Source organism: Euleptes europaea, chromosome 1 (genome assembly GCF_029931775.1).
Source record: "Euleptes europaea isolate rEulEur1 chromosome 1, rEulEur1.hap1, whole genome shotgun sequence".
NCBI classification, from domain to species: Eukaryota; Metazoa; Chordata; class Lepidosauria; order Squamata; family Sphaerodactylidae; genus Euleptes; species Euleptes europaea.
This window is the reverse complement of record NC_079312.1, coordinates 159,202,716-159,224,991: the sequence shown is the minus strand read 5'-3', so window position 1 is coordinate 159,224,991 and position 22,276 is coordinate 159,202,716. Positions and strand designations below refer to the sequence as shown.

Genomic DNA, 22,276 nt, shown 5'->3' with positions numbered 1-22,276 from the left:
CCCAATACAAATATTTCCTTCTGTAGCCTAGATATGATGGATACTATGAACAGTGCACACAAAACACCTTCTCCCATCAACATCCTCATTAATAGGGTTGCCAGCTCCGGGTTGGGAAATACCTGGAGATTTTGGGGGTGGAGACTGAGGAGGGCGGGGTTTGGAAAAGGGAAGGAATTCAATGCCATAGAGTCCAATTGCCAATGCGGCAATTTTCTCCAGGGGAACTGTTCTCAGTCGCCTGGAGATCAGTTGTAATAGCAGGAGATCTCCAGCTACTATCTGGAGGTTGGCTACCCTACTCAGTGGAAGCTTGGCAGGTGGAAGAAAGGGTGATTTCATCTGATTCTAGTGTTTTCAGCCTCCAGGTAGAGCCTGGAGACCTTCCAGAATTACAGCTGATCTGCCAATGACAGAGATCAGTTCCCTTGATTCCTGACAATGCTTTTTCAGGGGCCACAGGAAGCTGCTAGGGTAAAGGGAAAGGCACCTCCCCCCTGCAGAGGATCCAGACCTATAGCTAGGGTTGCCAACATCCAGGTTGTATCCCATTTGGGAACATGGAAACTGTAATTTTGTCTGTGCAACCATGTTTCAATGGATATCCTGATGTTGGAATAGAGAAGCTAAAAAATACACATGGTTGCAACTTTATCCCTAAAAGGGTGGTGCTTAAAAGTATAAAGAAAATTTTTTGGAATCTACAGAAGCTTATATTGAAATGAGTACATTTTGACACCAATATATAAACGGGACTGAGGAAGAATTGAAACGATCCTCGGATTGATTGTTACTGTACCAGGACTGTGATATACTTTGTTATATATATGCAATTGGTTTGTTAGCATGTTGTTATATACCCAGGACTGAGAAATACTTTGCTGTATATATGCAATTGGCTTGGTAGCACATCGTTACATTCAATATACTATTGTCATTACACATTGTTATCAGCCTGTTTCTGTACTAATTTTCTAACCTTAGGTAATGGTTCAGAGGTGTTGTTTTTTTTATTGCTAACATCCATGCACTAGCTGGAGGTCTCCTGCTATTACAACTAATCTCCAGCTGATAGAGATCAGTTCACCTGGAGAAAATAGCTGCTTTGGCAATTGGACTCTATGGCACTGAAGTCCCTCCCCAAACCCTGCCCTTCTCAGGCTCCACCCCAAAAACCTTCCACCAGTAGTGAAGAGGGACCTGGCAACCATACCTATAGTAGTGTATTTTTGCACATTAACGTGGCAGAGAAGTAGTCAGAAACCAAGAAGCCTTTGTTACCTTTAGGCTCAGAAGTCATCCTACCCTTTCCGGAAGGGAGCAGTTCCTGGAGGACACGAACTGAGTACGTGCAAGGTGAATGGCATGGCTACGTGCAGCAATGTTGATACGAAAGAGGAGGGATAAGGAATGGTGTCGAAAAGATCCCAGGGTGTTGAAAGGATGGGCGAGATGGCCATTTCTCACCTCCAGATCAAGATAGGATGCCCTTGTAGAAACTGCACTTTAACCTCGTATCTTGTACTCTGGGATTGTCCAAATATAAACTGAAGCAAAATGCCAGGCCAAGGTTAGCCTAGAAGATTTCCCCAGCTGTCCTATTGTCTTAGGTAATAAGCCACTGAAAGACTATACTCCAAATCTGGAATGGGATTATCTCAGTGTTTAATTTCTAAAAGCAAGAGGTGCTGGATCTCAAAACTGGATCTCAAAACTGCCTTGGATTCCCCCCCCCTCCATGATTCCAAATGGATTGGCTATGGTTATTCAGTGTCTGTGTATTTCTATTTATTTACTTCATTGATAAACCACCTTTCTCCTTCATGGGTGGCCAAAGCAGCTCATGTCATTCCCCTTTCCTCCACATTATGCTCACAACAACCCTGTGAGGATGGTTAGGATGAGAGCAAGTGACTGGCACAGGTCACCTAGCAAGTTTCCATGGCAGAGTAGCGATTTGAATCGAGTGGGTTTCTCAATTGCTAGCCTGTCGTTATACCACACTGGCTGTCTGGTGCACGGGAAGGAGCCATTCTGTACATAACTATATATGTAGGGTTGCCAGCCTCTAGGTGGCGGCTAGAGATCTCCCACTATTACAACTGAGCTCCACAGACAGATATCAATTCACCTGGAGAAAGTGGCCACTTTGGAAGATGGACTCTATGGCATTATACCCTCCCCTCCCAAAACTTTGCCCTCCTCCGGCTCCACCCCCAAAATCTCCGGGTATTTCCCAATCCAGAGCTGGATACTCTACTGTATATGTGAAGTAGGTATTCTGTACATGGCTCAAACTATGTTTTGTGTTATACTAGTAGTAGGGTTGCCAGGTCCCTCTTCAAAACTAGCGGGAGGTTTTTGGGGCCGAGCTTGAGGAGGGCGAGTTTGGAGAGGGGACCTCAATGCCATAGAGTCCAATTGCCAAGGCGGCCATTTTTTCCAGGTGAACTGATCTCTATCAGCTGGAAATCAGTTGTAATAGCAGGAGATCTCCAGCTAGTACAGGGAGGCTGGCAACCCCAACTAGTAGTGCATGGAAGCATTTACACATTTGAATACTCATGAAGGGGGAAATCAGGAAAAACCTGAGGCAGTGAATTCAGGGAACCATCTTCACAGAGAAGAAAACACAAATGGGAAAATGTATATCTGAATTTAGCTGTAGGCCAGCTATTAGAAAGGGCGGAAGGACTCCTGTGAAGGGGGTCAGTCCTGCCCAGCCTCAGCATTGCGAGGGCAGGTGTGTTTTAGCAGGGGATCTCGACAGCAGAGAGAGGTTTTCCTCCCAGTTTATCTGATGGACACGGTTTGTTTTTCTTTCCATTGACAATGGCTACAGGGTACAAGGGGAAAGCAATTAGCAGAGGTCAAGAATGTTGACACAAAACTGGTTTCGAGCAACCAGGAAAACCTGGTCTCAATTACGACCCAGGGAGGCGGGAAAGAAGGCCTCTTAGCAATTGTCCCTGAATAAAAACATAAACAAGGTCTACAACAACATTCAGTCCTCCAGTTGCCACCCCGATTATTTATATATATTTACATGTTCTTCAGTCTTTCACTTCATTCTCACAACTACCCTTTGAGGTAGGTTAGGTGTGTGAGTGAGTGACTGACCCAAGGTTGTCCAGTAACCTTTCATGGCAGTGTGAAGATTCAAACCTCCCAGATCCTAGCCTGATGCTGTACCTCTACACCTCATGGGCTCCCGTGGCCATTAAGTCTAAAGTTAGCTAATTGCACCTCTGGCCCCCTATCCCTTGTCTTGGGGACCACCTTAAAGTCCCCCCCCCCCATGTATTCTCTGGAATAAACTAAAAGAACTCTTCTCCAGATAACGGTGAAGATACAGGGAAACAGGTGAAGAGAAGCATTGCCAAGGACCTTATTCACAAAATATTTCAGGAAATTAGATGAAGCTTTATGATTTGGACCGCTACAAGAAATACAAGACCACCACTTCTTTTGCCTTTATGCCCAGAATCAACAAAAACAGTGGTGTAGTGGTTAGAGTATTGGACTAGGATATGGAAGACCCGGGTTCGAATCCCCACTGTGCCATGGAAGCTGGCTGGGTGACCTCGGGCCAGTCCCACACTCTCAGCCTTACCTACCTCATGGGGTTGTTGTGAGGATAAATTGGAGGAGAGGAGAAGGAGGTAGGCCATTTTGGGTCCCCACTGGGGAAACAGGCCGGGTATAAACAAAGTAAACAAATATAAAGAAGGGCAACTAATTGCCCTTTGACTCCCCCTCCCAAACAGTTGTGTTTATTTTAGCTGTGTGTACAGTGCAAAATATTCTTAATAACTATCCTCCTAATGGGAGAAGCTAACCTTTTGAACAGCACTCATTTAAGGAACCTCTCCGTTTATCAAAGTCTGCTGGATTCAAAAGCTACAAAACAAGATAGGACTGTGTGGACTTAGCCCTTTGCCAATCACATCCTTCACTCCCTTGCCTGGCATGTAATCTTTGCACTTGGAACCTTCCTGCCAAAGCATAGAAGGAAATCTGCCAGAATGCAGGAATGAAGAGGGACCAACCATTCATAGGGAATGTGCTTCCCCTTTCTTCTCCACTGCAATAGTTCAGAGGCTGAAGGAGAGAAGGCAGGAGTCACTGTGGGGCCCTCCCCCGTACTGGCCAAGTAGATCCCATTAAATGAAGAAAACCAGACTCCATTCATGTGCTACACCATACCCCTGGAGTGCTTCTATCAGTGCAATTCTATGCAGAATGTCTAGTTGAGCTCTTAGTCTCGTTCCTGAATTGTCTGTCCTACTCCTCATGTCCACCTTCCACTATCTGTCTCACCCCATTTGTGGAGAGCAAAGAGGAATGGAAGCCTTTCATTAGCATACGCCAGAAACAAACTAGAACACTTTGCTGATCATCTGTGTTTCTCCCAATCCAAAGTTCACTGGGGATTGTGGTCCTGAGTTATGTCAGAGCCTTTTAAAAACATAACCTGAAATAATACCATCTGCTCAAAACCATACTTTAAAAATGCCTTTTACCTAGCTACTGAAATAATGGCTATATATAGAGTTTACAAGAGGCAAGGAAGTGGCCATATATCAAACATTTCTACTGGCATATTACTAAACAACCAAGGAAGTTCTATGCAGAGTGACACCCTTTGAAGTCCATCGACTTCAGTGGATTCAGGAAGGTTCAACTCCGATTAGGAATGCAGAGTTGGCAGATCAAAAAGACATTTCCAATCTGAAAATGGTGATAAAGGTTAATTGGGAATGTGAGTAGGCACTGCAAGCTTAAGGTAACTTAAAGCAGATCAAACCACCCCCTTAAGACGCTTCGGGCACCCTTTCTGGTGGACAATCGGTTGCTTTTCAAAGAGTGGTGAAAAAGTTTTACTTTTCTTCTTTCCCCTGTTCTTTTGATATGAGTGGAGTAAGGATTCTAATCCATATTCGTGGCTGGAGCAGCATGTAAACAAGATCACGCCCTCCTGTTAATAAGGCCAGACTATCTGCCATCCTTGATTTCTGTCACAACTGATATACAGGATTCAAAACCCCATTCTACCCATAAACCTGCATTGAAAGGGTGGGATAAACTCACCCCTTTACCAGTTCTTAAACTACTAATACAAAAGGGTATAAAAGGGTATTAGTGAGTTGAATTAGTAGGATTAAGTTATCTTGAGTAAGTGCTCTGGGGAGGGAACCCTGGGAAGATAGATTAGCTGACTCCAACAAGCCCAAATCAAAGGCTGCTATTTGCATTTTTGTACCCTTTCCCCTATTTTTTTCCAGATCCTCAGGTTGCTGCATGTTTCCTGGTATGACTGGGTGCCCTTAACAGCTTTATGACAGGCCGAAAATCAAGAAGGTCTGTTTTTCACAGCACAGCGATTTAACAAGGAAGAAAGCTTTCCCTGTTGAATTTTGACCTGCCTGCAGCTATTTCTATGGGATGGATCATTTGTGTCTGTTGCCCAATGCAGGGTCACATTATTGCTCATTTCTATTTATCTCTTTAAAAATACTCCTACGCCCAGGGAAGTGGCTAGCAAAAGGGGGTTCTTCCACCCACCGTCTGTGTAAATATCATGAGGGCGAAGCCCTTCGTAGCTCTGTGGAAGATGTGCCCCATCATAAATGCAGGAGGAAATCCATGTTTATTAAGTACACACATTATGCTGTTTGCATTACACGTAAAGTGCTTCAGGTATCCCTCCTAAAATTGGGTGGACTGGCTCTCCAACATGAAGAAAACATGGTCACTCTCAATAACATCTGGAGGGGACAGAGTGTGTGGTGTAGCTCTCCCTGCACATGGTCAGATAACTAATTTATTTCCATTCCTCATAGGTGCCCATCTTGAATACTAGGGAAACAATTCCTGCCTGAAGCGTGGCTGCACTTTCACACAGCCCAAATAATGCACTTTTAATCCACTTTGAAGGTGGATTTTACTGTGTTAACTGGCAAAATCCACTTGCAAACGGTCAGGTGCAGTGAAAGTGGATTGAAAGTCCATTATTTGGGCTGTGTGAAAGTGCCATCTGAGTAAGTCCCAGTCCTAACATTCGAACTAGGACTGTGTCTTTTTAAAAAGTTCCCTCCAGAGTGGACTCCCAATAGCCCAGGCCTTTCCTAGGCAACTTAGAAGAAGAGTTGGTTTTTACATGCGGACTTACTCTGCCACTTAAGGCAGACTCAAACCGGCTTACAATCACCTTCCCCACAACAAACCCCCAGTGAGGTAGGTGGGGCTGAGAGAGCTCTAAGAGCTGTGACTAGCCCAAGGTCACCCAGCTGGCTTGGCGTGGAGGAGTGGGGAAACCAACCCAGTTCACCAGGTTAGCCTCCACCGCTCACGCGGAGGAGCGGGGAATCAAACCCGGCTCTCCAGATCAGAGGCCACCGCTCCGAACCACCGCTCTGAACCTCCACACTATGCTGGCTTAGCAGGAGAAACAACATTGTCCAGATTCCGCACAGTGGGTCTTTCGGCTTCTGGAAGGCGCACGCCCACCCCTTTCCTCCCAGCCCCACAACCGGCGCGCTGGGTTCACGCTGAAACCAGTACAGGTTGCGAAAACAAACTGCCCGGTTTGGACACGGTGCGCCCAACACGCACACAGGGCGAAACCGCACGGTCGCTTGAGCCTCCTTTCTTCCCTGTTCCAGCCAGGATCGAACGCACGAACGTTCGAAGAACGCACACGTTCGAAGAATGTTCAGCCAGGATCGAACGCACGGACGTTCTTCCCTGTTCCAGCCAGGATTCAGCCAGGATCGTTCTTCGAACGTCCGTGCGTTCGATCCTGGCTGAATCCTGGCTGGAACAGGGAATCAAGGAGGCTCAAGCGACCGCGCGGTTTCGCCCTGTGCGATGGCTTTAAAGCGCGCCCAGAAAAGAAGGGGGGTTGTTGTTGTCCAAACAGGTTCTGCGGCTCAGCGGCGGCGCACAGGTTCAAAGGCGTCGCTCCCCAGTGCGAAGCCCTCGCCAGATTTCCCTCCCCACGGCGGGCAGAAGAAGGATCCCCAGCCAGCCGCGCCAGGGACTCCGGGTTCAAGGGACTGTATCCGGCTCGTCAGGATCAAACAGCCAGCGTTTAAGATCTTGTTTGGGGCCAAACAGACGCTCGACTGTGTTGTTGCAAGGAGCAGTTTCCACTCGCCCGTCCACCCGAAGGCGGGGGGGAGAGGGAGAAGACTTTCCGCCTCCCCGAGTCCCTTACCTGCTTGAGAAGAGGCAGTGCGTAAACTCCACAGGGAAAAAACCAGCCAAGGCAAACACGCTGGGAGCGGGAGACGCTTCATCGTGGGAAGGTGTTGAAAAAGGAAAAAGGTCTGGATCCCTCTGGCATGTGGCGGCGAATCGCAGGCTATGGCATCCTCCTCCGGGATGGAGAAGGGGTTGATAGATGGGCGCCACCTGACTCCCCCTTCCTCGGAGAAGAGACCGTGCGGTTGTCCGCTTTATGAATAGCCTCCAGGCTACGGTCGCCGGCCCCGGCCTCTTCTCCTCCGGCCCAGCCGTCCGCCGCCCTTTCTTTCGCCCCCAGGGCGGCCAGTTTCCCCCTAGAGCCAACAACACCAGCCGTGGCGCTTTGATCAGTTTCACTTACGCACTACAACTCACAAATTACACACACTTCATTCAAGGAGAAGCCCAGCCCGCAGCTCATTGGCCGGGGCTGTGCCCCGCTCTGGCCAATCAGAGGAGACCGAGCGAGCGCCCAAACGCAGAGGGAATGGGAAAGCGTAGATTTGTTTTCAGGTTGGGGTAGGAAACAGAGAGATAAACAGGGTTGCCAGGTCCCTCTTCGCCACCGGCGGGAGGTTTCTGGGGCGGAGCCTGAGGAGGGCGGGGTTTGGGGAGAGGAGGGGACTTCAGTGCCATAGAGTCCAATTGCCAAAGTGGCCATTTCCCCCAGGTGAACTGATCTCTATTGGTTGGAGATTAGTTGTAATAGCAGGAGATCTCCAGCTAGTACCTGGAGGTTGGCAACCCTAGAGATAAAAGATTAGGGCAGTTCAATGGAAGCAATTCCCTTCCCCATTCCCGCCTCAGCTTCATTCCATCACGACATCCTCCTTGCAAAGGGCATTTCGATGTTATCTTCCCTTTGCACCAACGATCAGAATAATATGCAACAGCACACCCACCTCTGTGGCCCATGGGTCCAACTAGAACATCTCTAGAAAGTTATAAACAGATCATCCAAATATTCCGCTGCTTTCCAAATAATGCAAAGAGCTACCAGCAGCTCTGGCCGTGGCAAGTTCACCTTGGCCTCACTAATGTTCACCCCACCCCTGCATTTCAGTTAGAGGCTGAATGAGCCCTTTCTCACATACATCTTGAAGGGAGGGGCTGTGGCTCAGTGGTAGAGCATTTGCTTGGCATGCAGAAGGTCCCAGGTTCAATCCCCGGCATTTCCAGTTAAAGGGACTAGGCAAGTAGGTGATATGAAAGTCCTCTGCCTGAGACCCTGGAGAGCCGCTGCCTGTCTGAGTAGACAATACTGACTTTGATGGACCAAGGGTCTGGATCAGTATAAGGCAGCTTCATATGTTCATGTGTGTGTTTCTCCCCTAGCCACAACCTGGCTGATTTCCTCACCCCAACTCTCTGTACATCGTTTCAAAAAACAAATTCTGAAAAGAGCTGCCTCTCCCTCAGCCCCACTCTAGTAATGTCATCCCATTCTTTGAGTTAGTGAAATCTGGCTGAACTTTTAAAATTAATTGACATGTGTGGGTTGAGCCTAGTGGTGATGGAACCAGAGAGGGGATAAAAATCAGGCCTGAGTAGGGGACAGAAGGCAGGCCTCCATAAGTTCAGTAATCAGGGCTGTCTTGAAGATGCAGGCAATGTCTGAACCAGAGAAAATTGTAACTTCTGAGTCAAGTCTCAGCAGCTACCCGTTTCTTGTCAGAGTGATAAATAGGGAGCCCAGGAAAGAGGGGGGGAGGGAAGGAAGAAGAAGAGTTGGTTTTTATATGCTGACTTTCTCTACCGCTTAAGGAAGAATCAAACTGGCTTACAATTACCTTCCCTTCCCCTCCCCACAACAGACACCCTGTAAGGTAGGTGGGACTAAGAGAGTGTGACTAGCCCAAGGTCCCTCAGCTGGCTTCATGTGTAGGAGTGGGGAAACAAATCCAGTTCACCAGATTAGCCTCCGCTGCTCATGTGGAGGAGGGGGGAATCAAACCCGGTTCTCCAGATCAGAGTCCTCTGCTCCAAACCACCACTCTTAACCACTACACCACGCTGGCTCTTAGAAAGGTTCCCGCTTTTGTTGTTCAAAAGGGAAACATGTAAAAGTTAAATTTGGGAGCCAGGGTTGAATGTAGGGTTGCCAACCTCCAGATGGTAGCTGGAGATCTCTTGCTATTACAACTGATCTCCAGGCGACAGAGATCAGTTCACCTGGAGAAAATGGCCACTTTGGAAGGCGGACTCTATGGCATTATACCCTGCTTGAAATTCCCTCCCCTCCCCAAACCCCACTCTCTTCAGGCTCCACCCCCAAAATCTCCAGGTATTTCCCAACCCAGAGCTGGCAACTCTAGTTGAATGAGGTCTTCATTTATCAGGAGGTGGGATAATTTTTGTGTGTGCACAACACCCTGTGAGTCATGGGCTGCAGTGCCTGCCTCCTACTCACCATTCTTCTTCCCCTTTAGGAAACCGGAATTCTGAATTGGGGGTCCAGGTTCAAATCCCGGGCTCATTGGCTTTCCTTGGGCAAATCATATCTTAGCCTACCCTAGTTTATTTTACAAAGTTACTGGAAGGAGAAATGAGATAAACCATCATAGCACTTGGTGCTTTGAAAACTATTCTAGAAGTTATTAATAATATAGCTTGAAAAAGCAAGGAGCCTGCAAAGTCTTTGGGGGACACTTCATTTTCCCTTTTATCTCTTCCCTCAAAGTATTTCCTATTTCTTTCCTCCTCACAGCCCCCATATCCTTTCTCCTTTCAAGATGTATGTGAGTTTGCAAGGTTATACCTGAAATATTTATTTGCTTTCTCCCCAGTGGGGACCCAAAGCAGCTTATATTGTTCTAATCTCCTCCATTTTATCCTCATAACAATAGCCCTGTGAGGTAGGCTAGGCTGAGAGTATGTAAGGCAAAGGATGAGGAGTGGGCTGGGAGGACAAACCAGCCCTGGAAAGGGCCATGCCCTCAGTCTTTTACTACAAAAAACAAGGTTTAAAGACAATATTGTGGTAGAATAGCAATCCCAAGAAAGGCCACTAAGATTTCAGGGGGAAATAATTTATTAAAGCTATATATGCTGCTTCTAGCATTTGAGGGGGTTAACCATCCCCATGTTGTTGCCTTCTTTTTAGATTTCAAGTTTTTCTGCAACCCTGGGGCTTTTCTCAGGTTTGTAAAAATGTTTTGTTTGTTCATGGTCCTAAGGACCCCTACTGTATAGCCCAGTTCAGAATTAGATATGATTTATGAAGCTATAATTTGAGCAGTATGGATAAGCAAGCATTTTCCTAAGCTGCTAGCAGAGATGCGAGGGCTTATACAATGAAAAAATATTTCAACACTTGTGAAATGTCCATCTCCATTCCTTCTCTATCAGAAAAGTGTATCCAGGAGTCCAGATTATCTGCCTTTTTACGTTGTTGCCAACTAGGTCATTTCCATGGCTTAATTTGAGCCAGGGTTTAGCCATTGATTCTGTCTGTAATGTCAGGGACTAAACTCTTTAACGTGTGATGAGCATTTTGGGATTTGTTTATTTTAGCATTCAGTGTGTTCATTTCCAAGTAACCATAAACACACACTAACTTCTAGGATAAGGCTTCAGAGTGTGAATTCCAGGTAAGACTGAGCTCACAGGCCCTTTTGTCCCTAATCTTGAGTTTAAAACAGGATCCCAGTTTCTTCCCACAACCAGAAGAGCTCAGGAATTCCAACACTCCAGATATGATTCTGTATTCGTATTTTCTTCATATAAAGTACAATTCCAACTGGGTCACTAAAGGAGAAACAGCAAGCTTGACACAGGATAGTTAGTGTGTTAATGACATCTCCGTTTTCCTCCTTCGTTCATAAGAACATAAGAATATAAGAAAGGCCCTGCTGGATCAGACCAAGGCCCATCAAGTCCAGCAGTCTGTTCCCACAGTGGCCAACCAGGGGCCTCTAGGAAGCCCACAAACAAGACGACTGCGGCAGCACCATCCAGTGTTCCACGGTACCTAATATATTCGGTATGCTCCTCTGATCCGGGAGAGAATAGGTATGCATCATGACTAGTATCCATTTTGACTAGTAGCCATGAATACTACTGTCTTCCATGAACATGTCCACTCCCCTCTTAAAGCCTTCCAAGTTGGCAGCCATCACCACATCCTGGGGCAGGGAGTTCCACAATTTCACTATGCATTGTGTAAAGAAATATTTCCTTTTATCAGTTATAAATCTCTCACCCTCCAGCTTCAGCAGATGACCCCGCGTTCTAGTATTATGAGGGAGAAAAGCTTCTCCCTGTCCACTCTCTCCAACCGTGCATGATTTTATAGACCTCTATCATGTCTCCCCTTAACCGCCTTCTTTCCAGGCTAAACAGCTTTCCAGGCTAATTCAGTTCATGGACATCCACCCCTCCTCCTCCATTTGTTCTTCAATTCTATTTATTCTTCCATTTCCCAAAAAGCGCCTTTTGAAACAAAAGAGCTCTCCCTCTTGCTGGCACCTGTAGCCATTCACAGACACAGCCTCCTTGCCGAGGGATGTAACCGTCTGTTACTTCTGTGGCACCACCGGATCTTTGGCACAAGAGCACAGCTTGGGAAGTACCGCCAGCAAGGTCATTCTGCCACAGCACATGATATGGAGGGAGGGAGAAGATGGCAGAGAGTCAGGAGTGGGCGCCCAGAACAATGGTCACAGTCAGAAGAAGAGTGGGAGGAAATGAGATCAGAGATAAGGTCAGTAGAGAAGCCCAGTTCATGGGTGCTGGATGGCAAGGGCCTCTGAGCCACAATAACAAAACAGCATCCACCTGACTGACTCTAATATTGTGGGCAGAGCAGCCCTGTAGACAGATTTGCTTATCTGCAGCTGTGAGGCCAGGCAGACCCATGGAAAGAGGGGGAAACCTGACTAGAATATAAAATCTGAAAACTTGAAAAGGTATGCCAGGCAGGAAGTGCAAATCTCCACACTGCTTTTAGGGGTTGCACCCCCATAATTGCTTCAGGTCCAAGCCAACTGGTATCCCCCACCCCACCCCAAATTAAGAAATTGGCAAAACATTCTTGCATTGATACTAGGTCTTAAATGTAACATCTAATTATCTGGGAAACATCTTCACTGGAGGACATTTGTAGTTGCCCAGCAACTACAGGGCATAATCTTCACTAGGTTCCAGGAACCTGTAACCAAACCTGAAGGACAGCACCGAGGCAGGTTTCTGGCCATGGTTTCTAAAGGGAGAGGTGTGTGATCCCTCCCCCAAGGCAGCTATGGACTTAACATCAGCAACTGCCAAGGCAGTCATCCTTAAATCTAGATCTTTTACAAGTGCCCAAATCCTGTTCCCTAAAGAACAACCTTCAGGTGGGACCTGATTCTACCACAGGGCCATCTTAAGAATCTCACCCAGGTGATCCAGAGACAGCTCTCCACTTTGCCTGCCCATTAGGCATTGTTGGGGGGGGGGGTGTATGGAGAAGCCCCAATTTTTCTCCACCCCACCCAGAAGCTGAATCACACAGGAAATAAGTGACACTGGAGAGGAAATGGTTATTCTTGATCTAATTAGGACCTCCGGCTTTTTCTTGGCCTGGAATCCAACCAAAATTAGCCTCATGCGTGTCTCACAACTAATTACACAGAGCAGGGTTTCAGTCTGAAAGGATGGTTTTACACAGCACGATACTAAATGGCTCCCTCGTTTTCTCTCATTACTTCCAGCTTCTGTAGTCTTGATCTTGTAAACTTCACATTATCTCTGCTTTTATTCATCTTTGCTAACTAGTTTCCAGACTGTCCCACTATTGTCTCTATTCTGCTTGTTTGTTTTGCATTATTTCTCTCCTCTGGTTTTCTGGCCCTCTTTATTCTCAGAGAAGCTAGAAAACAAAGGCACATTCTTTTGATTAAAAAAAATCTCCACTTGGAATTCCCATGCAGATAAGGACTGTGAAATAGGAAGGCAGACTGCAAAACTACCTTCTCCTGCCCTCTGATGCCTCCATGTGGCTACTGGGGGAACTACTGGGGGGGAACCACTCTAACTATAATGTTCTTGGAAACTCAGCAGATTTGGAAAATAAGTGGAGTCACTTAGGGAAGGCAGGGTCACTATGCAGAGGCAGGCAATGGCAAACCACCTCTCTTTGTCTCTTGCTTTGAAAACCCTACAAGGTCACCATAAATCACCTGTGACTTTCCATCACCACCGTCTATAAATCTAAGCAAAAAGCAAGTTTCCAAGATGAAAATACTTCCTCAGGAAGAGGCACTTTATGGTTCAGCAACTAGTGATGGAAACTATCTCCTAGCTTATCTTGTGCATTTCACTGCAGCATTTATAATGCAGTCTAAAGCAGAGTTACACCCTTTTAAGTCCATCAAATTCAATAAGACACAAAAAGGTGCAACCATGTGGGATTTAAAGTCTGTGAAATAGAAACTAAATACCACTTGGTTAGGAAGGCAAATTGTTGTAAAAAAAATCTTGAAGTGCTATGCAATAAATATCAGTAGCAGGAGTTCTTGCTCATATATAACGAAGCTTCTACTAACTATACCCTAACCATGTAAATGATGTTCATCTATCTACCGCCTCCAACAGAAGTCGCTAATATGAACGTTGGTGACAGAATTCACTCAGAATGACTCAACAGGTCAAATGCTGTCATGTATCTGCAGGCTGTTTTCTAAGCAAAATATTGCAGTACAATGTCCACTCCTATTTTTGCAAGGGAAATCAGTCTTGCAAGGGAAATCAATTGGATCCACGATGTAAACAAGTGATCCCACAGGAGAGAGCCCTTACCCCAGTGTGCCAGGGGCAGGCATGACTCACCTACATCAGACATTACATTTGGACAAACATATATTTAGCAGCCGCACTTGCTCTTCTTTTCATCACTTGAAGTATGGATGCCGGAAAAACAGGCAATGACTTCTTTTACAGGTGAGCCGAACTGGTCTTTATAGTAAGGGTTTGTCAGGATCAAGAAGTGGAACAAGATGTGTGTGCCTCTCCCTGGTGCCAGCTACTTCTGGGAGGCCTGCATGAGTAGGCAGTTGTGTGCATTTTCATGCAAACTGTCATTCCCCATGTGTTAGCACAGAAAAATGTACACACAGATCAGCATCTCTTGTTAGGCAGACAGGTTATTAACTGTCAACTTTCCTCTCTGTACCAACACTACTGATAAAACTTTGCACATTTTCTTAACTAAATGACATCCTGCAATCGCCACAAGGGAATTAGCAACTGAATTAACACTGCACCATAGATTTCTAAATCCCCATGTCAATATGCTCAAAACAGCATCGACTAAATACTCCTCCAAGTTTATAGATCCTTTGTAGTTATTAATAAATTTGATGGTAATTGGTATTTAGATTACTGTATCTATTGTTTCAATACAAATTAAACACCTTAATTTTCTTAACTTTGACCCTTTTTGTGTGTCTTTGCTCACATGAAGTACCTTAACTCCAGGGCAACTGTGTTTAATTAAAAATAAAAGTAATTCATCTGTTAGAATTATGGTTCATTTCTACGCAACCCAGAAGGGTGTTTTCAAAGAGCGGTAGCTATTCTTCAGTAACTAAAAAGGCAAGCTATGTTAGGTTCAAGTAAAAGTACAGCTCTTATGTTAAGATTCCACATAGATGATGGTCACCATAAGTTACCTTATAAAAAATAGCATTTTAAGCAAGGAGTTTTGCTTGGGCTTAAGCAGCAATGCTGTCCATTTATTCCTAATGAGCTAAACTGAATAAAAAAATTAAAGGTTCAACTGTTTTCATTAACAGTTGGGCCTACTTACAATCTTTTTATTAATTAGTGACCAACCCGTCTCTCCACTGTCCTCAAGGAGCTCAAGGCCATGAAAAAAATCATATTTGCATCACACTGTCAACTTCCTTTATCAAGTGGAATCTCTAAACAAAGAACTGGAGAGGGTGCCCTGTCCCCTTCATGCTATTGGAAATGGCAGACCAAAAGCAAACAGACCAAAGCGAGGCCAGAACAGGATGCTTCCTTCTCCCTATGGAGTTTTCTAGTCTAATTTACCTGTAGGGAAAAATACACAGGAGTACATTCCAGCATAAGCTTTCATGAACGAAAGTTTGCATGGTCAGATGTGGGGGCTTAGTGGGCATATATTTCACATAAATACATTTCATCCTGTATTTCCTTTATTTCACGGCCCCTTGACCTTGCTGTTTTTTCCATAACCTCATACAAAATGTCTAGTGAGAATCCACTACACTGCATCTGAGCAGGCTGTAGCCCACAAAAGTTGATGCTGGAATAAAATCTTGTTGATATTTAAAGTGACTGGACTGCTGCTTATTTCTACTGCAACAAACAAGGCCTAGGAATGAGGAACTCCTTCCGCCCTATTTCAAGATATGCAAAGAAAGTCTAATAGCAGGGAAGGTGACTGTGATAAGCCACACATTACTGACCCCTATTTGAAAATGTACTCCCTCATTCCAGACTCAATCAGGATATAAGCCAAGATGCCCTGTGGTGTAATATTTTAAATTGCTAATGTATTTATTTTTTATAATTGTCAGCTGCTTTGGGCATACAAAAAAGCAGCTTACTTATGTTGCAGACACTTGTACCCCAAGTCCAACATTATTTTAAAGTCCATTCCTTTAAAAACAAATATATCTACTCAATCAGTATACACGAAGACCAGTGGAAAGTAATTTATTGAGTCAATGTTAAAACATTTACATCACTCAGGCAAATTCCTTACATAGGCTTGGGGGGTGGTCTTGGTGCAGCACCCTAGAAGGAAAAAAAGAATGTGTTAGTTTAGCAAATGATGTCTATAGAGAAAAACAAAAGCTCTATTTCCTTATAGGGCTTAAAAAGGGCAAAGAGCACGGAGTGCACAATACAAGGGAGCGACAACCGAGCTGGCCTTGCCCTTTTGGAGTCATCCTGGCCTTCTGGGTCAGGCACTTACTAAGCTTTGTTTATGTCACTTTGTAAAAGCACCATGTTAAATGACTAGCAGCATAAGAGCCACCACCCAGCTGCCTGCTCAGACATGGCCTCTCTCAGGTTCATCAATTCACTGAGAAGTGATCATGTAACATCTGGATGTCTGTTTTCCAATGCTAATCCCAACCTTTTCCCTTGTATACCATGCTTCTTCTTAGATTGACAACCAGTGCGATGTAGTGGTTAAGAGTGCTGGACTAGTATCTAGGAGGCTTGGGTTCAAATCTCTACTCATGCCATGGAAGCATGCTGGGTGACCTTGGGCCAGCCATACTTTCTTAGCCTAACCTACCTCACAGGGTGGTTGTGAAGATAAAATGTAAGAATGGGGAAAACTGCTTTGGGTCCCCATTGTTGAGTAAGGCGGGGTACAAATGAAGTAAATAAAAAAATTAGACTGTAATCTTGCAGACATCCATTTTCTCATAACTACAAAGCATCCAGTCTAAAGATGTAACCACTACATGATAGTTACCCCCAGGATTACTTCACACACAATCTAAAATTATATGTTGATCAAGGACATGGCCCTGGTGTAAATTTAAGACCACAAACAAGAGTTCCAATGTTGATGGCTTTCCATCTGCTATGATTTTTAAAAAATGCAAGTCTCAGATTTCAGGTTCCTTGGAATACCAGCTCCTTGCAGAACTTGTACATGCTTCAGGATTGATTAAACTCAACACTGTCTTTATAGCACTGCATTCTCCCAAAACATAGTTAAGTGCAACCATGTATATATTTTCGATGAGCAAGGTGACAACTTACTGCAGGCCTGAACCGGGGTGGAGGGGTACGGTCCTTCCGGGCCTCACGGGAACGGTTCCTCACTACCTTGCTGTGGATGGCACAGCTGACACAATAATGAAGCTTCACATAGAGCTTGGGAAGCACATACGCTGAAAAGAAAGAGGCACTTGTGTGAGCAAACAAACCTTCTTTCCACAGTACACAGGCAAAAGTACATGGGAGGTGGTAAGCCCTCCTTCCATAGAAGTTTTTATGAAGAGGTTAGATGGCCATCTGTCAGGAATGCTGATTCTGTGACCTTAGACAGATTATGAGAGGGAGGGCATCTTGGCCATCTTCTGGTTACTGTGTGTGTGTGTGTGGGGGGGAAGTAGTTGTGAATTTTCTGCATTGTGCAGGGGGTTGGACTAGATGACCCTGGTGGTCCCTTCCAACTCTATGAGTCTATGAAAACTCAGTCATGCATATTTGGATGGGGGCCTGCCTTGGATTCTTTTGGAGCTCCCTTTCCAAAAGAACAAGATACAGATAGAAAAACCCACAGGAAGAATAAAACTAAAAGGATGCAAAATGCCACTGATGCATGACTGAGCAGTTGATTCTAGCAGAATACTCAACAAGTTCACTTAGAAATCTTCAGAAATAATGGGATCGGATACACTTTTATTACAAAGAAAACTTTTAAAGAGTCTTTCAAAGTAAAAAAGGACATCTGATCCCTCTGCTCCAAAAAACTGGGTATTTGATGTTTGCTTTTTTGCTAGAATAAAACTGATCAAACAATGTCTTGAAGCTTTCATCTCATCTGACTTCCATTTTGAATGCTGCCCTCTTCTTTCTCTTTGAAGCTGCAGCAAGTATTAAGACAGCAACCACCGTCCAATATAGCAGATGAGACAACACACAGGACCAACATTTTAACTCAAAATCTCTCTGAAGGAAAATGCACCATTGAGAACACTAAGAATGCTGACTAGAGTGCTCATGTTTCTAGATTCTGTTCTGAGAGCTAGGTAAATGTAGTCCCCTGTGCAAGCACCGGGTCATTCCTGATCCATGGGGTGATGTCACATCCCGACATTTACTAGGCAGACTTTGTTTACGGGGTGGTTTGCCAGTGCCTTCCCCAGTCATCTCACTTTTACCCCCAGCAAGCCGGGTCCTCATTTTACCGACCTCGGAAGGATGGAAGGCTGAGTCAACCTTGATCCGGCTACCTGAACCCGACTTCTGTCGAGATCGGACTCAGGTTGTGAGCAGGGCTTTTGACTGCAGTACTGCAGCTTACTACTCTGCGCCACGGGGCTCTATGAGAGTTAGGTAAAATGAGCTAAAACTTCTTAAATCATTCCTGGTTTCTCCTGTCCCAAACAATAATTTCAGAGCAGAAAATGTATGGGAGAGCTTCTCTTAAGAGAAGTAGCCTTCTCTTAATCCCTTCCATAACCTTTCAGCATAAGCTCCATTGAATTAAAAGGTCTGGCCAAGTGGCAGATAAGACTTACAATCAAAGACACTTGCTTCAGAGATATCTCGGACTGCAGCTGCTTCTACAATGTTTCTGATGACAAACTTCTTAATGGCCTTGTCCTTGGGGACACAGCGAGCACAGTTGGTGCAGCGGATAGGCTGGACATGGCCTCTGCCCTTCTTGGCACGGCCGTTGTTCCTTCTCTTCTTGGTCTGTTTAGAAGAGCAAAAATTTACAAGGCTACACAGCTATTTCAGTACATTACCATGACAAACCCAGAAATAAACTTTCATGCCCTTGAAATATAATGCTACATGGCCATCATCACAGACTAAAAATGTTTCTATTCTGGATAAACTCCTAGAAGGCCTGCATTATTGGCTGAAGCAATGTTATTACAGCTTTCTGGGCTTATGTCAAATAGATTTGCCTCTAACAAACCTACTCCCCAAAACAAAAATAGCACTGATTTGCATGCATTTAGGTCTGCAAACATACGTTGTTCCCGTCTGTTCATGCAGTGATTGTTTACTATGGTGGTACTGCAATATGGGAAGTTGCATATCTGTACAGGGACATCAGCTAGCACTGAAAGCAGATCCAAAGAGTAAATCTGGTATGACTTGCAAGGGCAATTTAACAACTGGGAAGCCAACACAGACAACAACAAAAACAAAATGCATGTAACGTCTACAGAATCCACTATTTCTATACAACTGCTAAAATAATTTTAACATGGCATCCCAGAATTCTTACAACTGTGCAGAAAGGACAGCATTATTCCCCTTACAATGCAAAGGGAGGGTTAAGGCTTAGAAAATGGTTTGCCTGAAACAGCAAAATGAGATTGTGGCAGAGGCAAGATTCCAGCGAATTCCGAGGATTCCCACAGTCAATACTCTAATACCAACTCTAATGAATGAAAAAATTAATGAAACTTGTGTATTCCGTATACTTTTGCTAAAAGCAACAGAGAACTGCCTCCATCCTCCTATCTGTGAGCTTCTTCAGCACTTATCTTGAATTCGCTATCAGAAAATGTGGACCCAAGCTTAAAATATTTCTTTAATTCTACCACAGGCAATAAGCCGTCATGCCCTGCAAATTATCTAAACAGTCACATCCAGAAACAGAAAACTGAATGAGAGCACCTGCTTGGCATGCAGAAGATCCCAGGTTCAAGCCCCAGCATCTCCAGTTACAAAAGGACTAGGCAGCAGGTGATGTGAAAGACATCAGTCTGAGGCCATGGAAAGCCAGTACCAATCTGAGTAGATATACTGACTTTGATGGACAAGGGTCTGATTCAGTATGAGGCAGCTGCGCGTGTTCCCTCGTCTCACTCATCAGGGCTCTTATTAAGTTTTAGTTAGAAAAACCAGAACCACTCCACATGTGGGTCGTGCTCAGTTGTAAGGGAGTTATATTTTGGCACTATTTTTTCTTTGGGCTGAGAAGAAGTGTTGGCTTTTATACCCTGCTTTTTCTCTACCTTTAAGGAGTCTCATTTTACAACCGCCTTCCCTTCCTCTCCCCACAACCGGCACCTTGTGAGGTAGGTGGGGATGAAAGAGTTGAGAGAACTGTGACAAGCCCAAGATCACCCAGCAGGCGTCATGTGGGGGAGTGGGGAACCCGGTTCTTCGGATTAGTGTCCGCCGTTCTTAACCACTACACCACGCTGAGACAAATGTAGGGCTAATGTGGATTGTACAGTATAAACTGAGATGAAAGGTGGCTGTGGCTCAGTGGTAGAGCATCTGCTTGGCATGCAGAAGGTCCCAGATTCAATCACCAGTTGGAAGGGACCAGACAAGCAGGTGATGTGAAAGTATCTCCCTGAGACCCTGGAGAGCTGCTGCCAGTCTGAGAAGACAATGCTGATTCTGATGGACCAAGGGTCTGATTCAGTATAAGGCAGCTTCATGTGATCCGTTTTTGGGGAGGGGAAGTGGCCCAGTGGTAGAGCACCGGCATGCAGAAGGTCCCAGGTTCCACCCCCGGCATCTCCAGTTGGAAGGGACCAGGCAAGCAGGTGATGTGAAAAGACCCCTACCTGAGACCCTGGAGAGCCGCTGCCGGTCTGTGTAGACAAGACTGACTTGGATGGACCGAGGGTCTGAGTCAGCATAAGGCAGCTGCATGTGATCCTTTTTTGGGGGAGGGGCCATGGCTCAGTGGTAGAGCATCTGCTTGGCATGCAGAAGGCCCCAGGTTCAAGCCCCAGCATCTCCAGTTAAAGGGACCAGGCAGGTAGGCGATGTGAAAGACCCCCGTCTGAGACCCTGGAGAGCCGCTGCCGGTCTGGGTAGACAAGACTGACTTGGATGGACCAAAGATTTAATTCAGCATAAGGCAGCTTCATGTGGCTTTTAAAGCCCTACACGCTTGAGGCGGCACATGGCCGGCCACTCTCGGGAACGGTATTTCCCCCCCCCCTTCCCCAGCCCTCCAGCCTGACTCAGCGCCGCCGCCATTTCCCTGAATGGCCTCCTCGCGAGCGCGGCCTTGAACGCCGCACCCTCGCCACGGCCTCGAGGGACCAGGCGCCATTTAGCGCCGAGCGGGAAGAGGACGGGACGGGGCCGGCGGCGCCATACCCGGAGCGCCCAGCGGGGCCTCGCCGATTGCCGCGGAGGGAAATGCCTTCGCAAGGCCGGGGAGGAACAGGCCTGCCTTTAAAAGCCGGACAACTCTAGCGGAGGGAGGGGGGGGGGTAGAAAATGTGAACCGGGGCTCCCTCACACTCCCCACCCACCCCCCGATACAGCAACGAGGCCCCTCCCGTGCTGCGACAGCCGCACCCCTCCCAGGCCAGGCGCAATGGTTTCGCCCCCCTCCCAGCCCCTCCGCAACCCCCGCAGCCTCGCCCGCGCGGCGCCCACCATTTCGACGCAGAGGAGGCGAAAGAGGATCCGGAGCCTGCGCCTCCGCTCTTATATAGCTGCCCTCCGCCGGGCGGACCGCTTTACCACGTTTCCTGTCACACCGCGGTCTCTTTTCTGAAGAAAGAAACGTCGTGGCATGTGTGTGTATGTGTGTGTGTGGGGGGGGAGGAATCCATCTCGGGGTTTTGCTGTCCTTTATAGAGGGTAAAAAGCTGCGTTCGAGATCTTCTCCCAACACCGAGCATGCGCAAGGGGTTCTTTTTGTAGGGTTTACTTTTCCTAGTTGCGGAAGGATTATGAAAAACGAAAGGAAGTTGTTTTAACCGAAGAAGGACGTCTCCCAGAATGCACCGAGAAAGGCGAAAGTCTTACGTTGCGTATTTACGCCAGGGAGATGCATGCAGGGAGTTGTAGTCTTATTGGGTTGGGTTGTTGTTTTTTTACTAGCCGGAATTTCCTGCCCTCGTGTCCGCCGAGCTCATGGGCATGATAGCATAAGGTGAACTGGAGGCCAGCAGAACGCTTGTTAGAAGCTGGAGACTTTGAACTTAAGCTTCATGACCTTGCTAATGTTCGTCGTCCTTGCATATTCCACGCAGCAGAAGCATAGCGCTTTATTTATTATTTAGTTATTTAGAAGCCTAACAGGGTTGCCAACTCTGGGTTGGGAAATACCTGGAGATTTTTTGGGGCGGAGCCTGAAGAGGGTGGGGTTTGTGGAGGGGAGTGACTTCAATGCTATAGAGCAGTGGTTCCCAACCTTTTTTTGACCAGGGACCATTAGGACTTTTTTGTTCGGTGCAGGGACCCCAAGGTTCAAAATAAAAATTATGGGAATTTGAAAATAAACTTTAATCATAACTGTTAGTTAAACATTAAACTTAGAATAATATTTGAATATATTTTTATAATAGAGAACTTTTAATTGAAAATATTA

General features: G+C 45.9%; 3 protein-coding genes across 3 annotated transcripts in view; 1 reads left to right on the top strand and 2 right to left on the bottom strand.

Annotated features, from left to right (window-relative positions):
* Window positions 1–7,270, bottom strand: part of ERBB3 (erb-b2 receptor tyrosine kinase 3) — a 110,449-nt gene extending 103,179 nt beyond the window's left edge. The window contains exon 1 of the mRNA XM_056853762.1: window positions 7,220–7,270. The gene's annotated coding sequence lies outside the window, so the exon portion shown is untranslated. The remainder of the gene's footprint in view (window positions 1–7,219) is intronic.
* PMEL (premelanosome protein) overlaps window positions 1–22,276 on the top strand; it is a 330,809-nt gene that overhangs the window by 81,007 nt on the left and 227,526 nt on the right. The window lies entirely within an intron of this gene.
* RPS26 (ribosomal protein S26) lies at window positions 15,919–21,339 on the bottom strand. The gene is made up of 5 exons (XM_056849133.1): window positions 21,210–21,339; window positions 20,973–21,097; window positions 18,486–18,699; window positions 16,999–17,129; window positions 15,919–16,011 (listed from the first exon to the last, which is right to left on the bottom strand). Exons 1-5 carry the CDS (start codon window positions 21,337–21,339, stop codon window positions 15,976–15,978), a joined length of 636 nt encoding a protein of 211 aa, XP_056705111.1. The 3' UTR covers window positions 15,919–15,975.

What these genes read in the sequence shown, in the direction of transcription:
- RPS26 (XM_056849133.1), bottom strand. Translation starts at nt 21,339, where the DNA reads ATGGTGGGCGCCGCGCGGGCGAGGCTGCGGGGGTTGCGGAGGGGCTGG. An exon ending in TGAAGCAAGTGTCTTTGATT is followed by an intron (nt 17,130 to 18,485) that starts GTAAGTCTTATC and finishes CTTTCTTTTCAG; the next exon opens with CGTATGTGCTTCCCAAGCTC. An exon ending in CACCCCGGTTCAGGCCTGCA is followed by an intron (nt 16,012 to 16,998) that starts GTAAGTTGTCAC and finishes TTTTCCTTCTAG; the next exon opens with GGTGCTGCACCAAGACCACC.